This window comes from Lathyrus oleraceus, chromosome 4, assembly GCF_024323335.1.
Source record: "Lathyrus oleraceus cultivar Zhongwan6 chromosome 4, CAAS_Psat_ZW6_1.0, whole genome shotgun sequence".
In the NCBI taxonomy this organism is placed as follows: domain Eukaryota; kingdom Viridiplantae; phylum Streptophyta; class Magnoliopsida; order Fabales; family Fabaceae; genus Lathyrus; species Lathyrus oleraceus.
Window position 1 is genome coordinate 207,417,843 of NC_066582.1, and position 5,521 is coordinate 207,423,363.

General features: G+C 34.4%; 1 protein-coding gene across 1 annotated transcript; it reads left to right on the top strand.

Annotated features, from left to right (window-relative positions):
* The first annotated feature begins 3,148 nt into the window (after positions 1–3,148).
* On the top strand, positions 3,149–5,284 carry LOC127074546 (probable polyol transporter 6). The gene is made up of 2 exons (XM_051015875.1): positions 3,149–3,507; positions 3,826–5,284. Exons 1-2 carry the CDS (start codon positions 3,402–3,404, stop codon positions 5,223–5,225), a joined length of 1,506 nt encoding a protein of 501 aa, XP_050871832.1. The 5' UTR covers positions 3,149–3,401; the 3' UTR covers positions 5,226–5,284.
* The last annotated feature ends 237 nt before the right edge of the window (positions 5,285–5,521 follow it).

The following is a 5,521-nucleotide window of genomic DNA, read 5'->3' on the forward strand; positions in this document are numbered from 1 at the left end:
ATGTGGGTTCATTCCATCAGTAGATAATGCCAAGCGAAGGTTTCTTGATTCTTCTCCAAATTCAGGATAATCATTATCAATTTTCAACCACTGTGGTGAATCTGCCGGATGTCGATACTTTCCATCTATAATTCTTTCATCTGCATGCCAGGTCAAGTGTCTTGAATTGGTTTCACTACGAAACATGCGTCTAAATCTCGGAATAACAGGAAAATACCACAAGACTTTTGCTGGAGACAACTTGTTCTTATATCGCGAGACACCGCATTTAGGACACTCATTTAACGATGCATACTCATTTCGAAACAAAACGCAATCGTTTGGACATGCATGTATCTTATCATAGCTCATGCCAATAGAGCACAACATCTTTTTGGTCTCATATGTTCGATTGGGAAGAACATTATCCTCAGGAAGCATATCTTTCAAAAGGGCTAATAACTCTGTGAAACTTTTATCCGACCATCCATTGCCCGCCTTTAAGTTGTACAACTTTAATACCGCAGACAATCTTGTGAGTTTAGTGCAACCATCATACAAAGGTTTCTCTGTATCACTTACCAACCTCTCAAACATTTCGGGACAATCCTTAAGATCTCCTTCAAGTGCTTCTGCAATCTCTTCAACTCGATCACAATCGTATGTATCTGCGCCACTATAGTTTGAGGCATAGGTCGTACTATCCCCCGGTTCAACATTCTCGTTACTTTTCTCACCATGCAAATTCCAACATGTATAACTTCGATCAATTCCATGCCTCATTAGATGCGATGTCAACTGAACTGCGTCAACCCGTTTCCCATAACAACAACCCAAGCAAGGACATATCATTCTACTGGGGTCTTCGGCGTGCGCAACGGCAAACTTAACGAATTCTGATATCCCATTCTCGTACTCTCTCGACAATCGATTGGAAGACATCCATGTATTATCCATTACTAATTAGAATAAACAAAAAACAATTTCAGAAGAGAAACCAAAAATGGGATGAGACAAAACAATTTCGCTTTATTGAGTTAGTCTCTGTGCAGGGCATTCATGTCTCCAACAACAACCCAAAACCAAAACAATTTTGGTTTATTGAGTTAGTTTCTCAACATTTTCAGATATCTCTGACTTCAATAGCATGAGAATGTATGAACCATGCATTAAGCATTAGTGGTATGCACTAATTTGTAGCATAGTTATATATCATCATATAGTTTTTACAAAAGATAAACATTGACTAGAAAATATATATGTAGAATTGTATAATGGTCTAACTGAAAGCTAACAGAAGAATAGTCGACTCTAATTTACTCTATCAAATAACATCCATACCTAAACTTCTTAAGTTACTAGCTACGCTATGTATGCTAGAATAAATACACTCATAAGTTGCATAGTGTACCTTTGATTGGTAGAAGGTGTTTTAGATATTGCTGCCTCCTTTTTCTACATCGAGAAACAAATGGAACAGTTGGTCAAATTTAACCCATAATGCCTAGTCTCCATTGCTAGCATTGCAACACAATAATTATTGTTGAGAATACTCAATAAATGTATGAACCAAGAAAAATGAAACCAAAAATGAACAATAGCGAACGTCAGAAGAGAAACCAAGTAATATGAAGATTAGAAAAATACCTATGGTGTCAAAATCGAACAGCTAACAACGAATTAATAGAAGGAGGAAACGTCGTAGATCTAACAGAGGTGGAAGGAGAACGCCTTAGAAGTAGCGAAAATCGTAGCAGTGAGAACCCTAACGTGAAAAAGAACGAAAATGACAGAGAGTGAAATAACAAAACGCGCAGTATGTTATAATTTTAATGTTTACTAAAGGGGACCTTAGAGGGTGCTTGTGGAAAAAAAGAGCCCTCTAAAGGGGGCCTAAGAGGGCGCTTATGAAAGCGCTCTCTAAGGCTTTCCAAAAGCGCTTTATAAACTGGAAATGCACATGGACTTATAGAGCGCTTTTTTAAAAGCGCCCTCTAAGGGTAACCTTAGAGGGCGCTTTCTAAAAAGCGCCCTGTATTGTTGTCCCTCTATCTCCTCCTTATTTTTTCGCTTCACCTTAGAGGGCGCTTTATTACAAAAGCGCCCTCTAAAGTGCGATGTCTATTCCAGTTGTTCGCTCCTTATTTTTTCGCTTCACTTTAGAGTGCGCTTTTGTAATAAAGCGCCCTTTAAGGTGCGCTGTCTATTCCAGTTTTTGGCGTAGTGCCAGTTCTGCAAGGAAAGAGTAAACACATTGAGACTAGGTTTCATTTTCTAAGGGAGAAGGTAAACCAGAGTGAACTTGAAGTGAGGCATTGCTCAAGTGGAGCACAATTGACCGACATTCTCATCAAAGAACTCAAGATCGACAGATTTCTAAATTTGAGAAAGAAATTATGAATAATACAGATCAACTATGATTAGTTTGTGTTTGATAACTTAGATTATAAGGGGATATGTTGTGATATAATCTAAGTTGTAGCCCAAGTCCAAGTTAGGGTTAGGGTTTGTTATGTTAGTTACTTAGTATTCAAGTCACCTAGTTGTATATATACACGTAATTGTAATTCAGTTTTAACAATCACATTCAACAATAACAATCTTTATTCTTCATTCTCTCTATTTATCTCTTTACTAAAAATGTCTTACACACTAACAATTATCATATTTTATAAAAACTAAAATTATATTTTTTCTATTTCTTTATCGGTCTACCTAATTTTAGATAGAGTTTGGTTTTCCTCTATCTATACTCTTTCATTTAATGTTTATGCATATAAGAAATATAAACAAACTAAATAAATAGCCCAATAAAATTTCTTACGTCTATCTCTTTTACAAATAAAAAATAGATAAATTAAAAAATATTAATTTAGATAAACACTACATTAATTCTTTCAATCCAATTTTGGTTTTTGGTCCAACTTAGTTCCCTATAGATTGACAAGAAGAATGTACCAAATTCCACTACAATCAAACCGAACATAGTTCCCTTTAAGAAACGAAACTTATTTAATTTATTTTTCATTTTCACTCCTATAAATATAAGATTATATTTTTTTTTAAACCTACGAAAAAATATTATCTTAAAAAAATTGATAATCTATATAAATTGAAGGATTTTCACTTAACCTGCTTATTAGTTTTGATTATTTAGTCTACCACATTCAGTTACTATCTTTTCTCTAAAAATACTTGAAAATTTATACACCTTTCTGTTTTAACTACTCTGTTCTTTAATTATGCGCCTCTCATAATTTTCGGTATAGTATTACTATCAACCAATTAGACTCTAGATATACTCCTATATAAACACGTTTTGCAAACGAGAAAGAAACATCAAAGAAGTCACGTTGAGAGGATTGAAACTATCTAGCTCAAGTGAAAGAGAAAAGAAATTCTTTAACTATATCATCATCATCATGACAATGGGTCAAGGGTACAATGAAGACAACACCAACACGTTCAACAAATATGCTTTTGCTTGTTCCATTGTTGCTTCAATTGTATCCATCGTTTCTGGTTATGGTAATTTCATCACATTCTCTAATCTCTCTCACTTTTTATTCCATTTTATTTTCCTATGAATTGCTCCCTAGCTAGTTTGTAAAAAACACATTCCAAACACGATTTTGACACTAATATAAATAATAATTAAAAAAATATATATTTATAAACACAACTCTGATACATTTTTTTTCCTTTTTTTTAAAGGCGTTAATTGTTTTTACTGTTTTGTTATCTCTATATTAGTTTTAAAAAAAAGCATCCATTTACATATTCCACTATTATTTAGGACTTAACTGAAATTAACTTTAACTATTCTACATACATGATTAATTTCAGATACCGGTGTTATGAGTGGAGCATTGATATTCATAAGAGAGGACTTGGGAATCAGCGACACACAACAAGAGATTATAGCAGGAATCTTAAACGTATGTGCATTAGTAGGATCTTTAACAGCTGGAAGAACTTCTGATTACATTGGTCGTCGATACACAATTTTCTTAGCCTCTATACTCTTCATGCTCGGTGCAATTCTAATGGGGTACGGTCCAAATTATACAGTTTTATTCATTGGAAGATGTGTTTGTGGTTTAGGTGTTGGTTTTGCACTCATGATAGGACCTGTTTACTCAGCTGAAATTTCATCTGCTGCATCAAGAGGTTTTTTAACCTCTTTACCTGAGGTTTGTATTGGCCTTGGAATCTTATTAGGTTATGTATCAAATTATTTCTTGGGAAGACATTTGAGTTTGAAACTTGGTTGGAGATTAATGCTTGGTATTGCAGCTATTCCTTCAATTATAGTAGCTTTCGGTATTTTAGCAATGCCAGAATCACCAAGGTGGTTGGTTATGCAAGGTCAACTAGGAAAAGCTAAAAAAGTTTTGTTACAAGTTTCAAATACGACAGAAGAAGCTGAACTTCGTTTCAAAGATATTAAAATTGCAGCTGGTATAGACGAGAATTGCAACGATGAAGTTGTGAAATTATCTCATAAGTCTAACCAAGGTGAAGGCGTATGGAAAGAGTTGATTCTAAGACCAACACCTCCTGTACGTTGGATGTTAATTGCAGCTGTTGGAATTCACTTTTTTGAACATGCAACAGGAATTGAAGCTGTTATGTTATATAGTCCAAGAATTTTCAAAAAAGCTGGTGTTACAAGTAAAGATAAGCTTTTACTTGCAACAATTGGAGTGGGAATAACAAAGGTTACTTTTCTTTTAAGTGCTTTGTTCATGCTTGACAAAGTTGGTAGAAGAAGATTATTGCAGGTAAGTGTTGCAGGAATGATCGTTGGGCTTACAACATTGGGCTTTAGCTTGACTATGGTGGAAAAGGCCCATGAAAATGTTCCATGGGCTTTGACGCTTAGTATTCTGGCAACATATTTCTATGTGGCTTTCTTTAATATGGGACTTGCACCTGTCACTTGGGTTTATAGTTCAGAGATATTTCCTCTGAGGTTGAGGGCACAAGGAGCGAGTATTTGTGTTGCTGTGAATAGAAGCATGAATGCTATTGTTTCAATGACTTTTATTTCGATTTATAAAGCAATCACAATAGGTGGAAGCTTTTTCATGTTTGCTGGTATGTCTGTAATAGCTTGGTTTTTTTTCTATTTTTATCTTCCTGAAACTAAGGGTAAGGCCTTAGAGGAGATGGAGATGCTTTTCACCAAAAAACCGAAAGAGAAAAATGTAGCAATGGGAACTGATCCAACACACAATGTCTAAGTTGTAAACGAAATCAATAACTATAAGAGTTTTTTGTTTGGCTCTTTTTTATTCCATTATTTCTAACTGCCTTTTTTTTTCTTTTTTTTATTCGCCAATTTTTATATTTATTTATTAGAAAAACGAGTAAGTTAATATGAGAGTGAAGCGTGGAGGAGAAATTGAGTGGTTACTTCATTAAACGGTTTATCTATACCATAGATGAGGATGTTGAACAGGCATGGTGGAAAAATTATAAAACATAGAAAAAGATGAAAATATATTTTTGTTCATTAATATGATGTTGGTGAAGAAGA

Coding starts and splice junctions, on each gene's coding strand:
- LOC127074546 (XM_051015875.1), top strand. CDS start 3,402: ATGACAATGGGTCAAGGGTACAATGAAGACAACACCAACACGTTCAAC. Junction 3,508..3,825: donor ATCCATCGTTTCTGGTTATG/GTAATTTCATCA, acceptor GATTAATTTCAG/ATACCGGTGTTATGAGTGGA.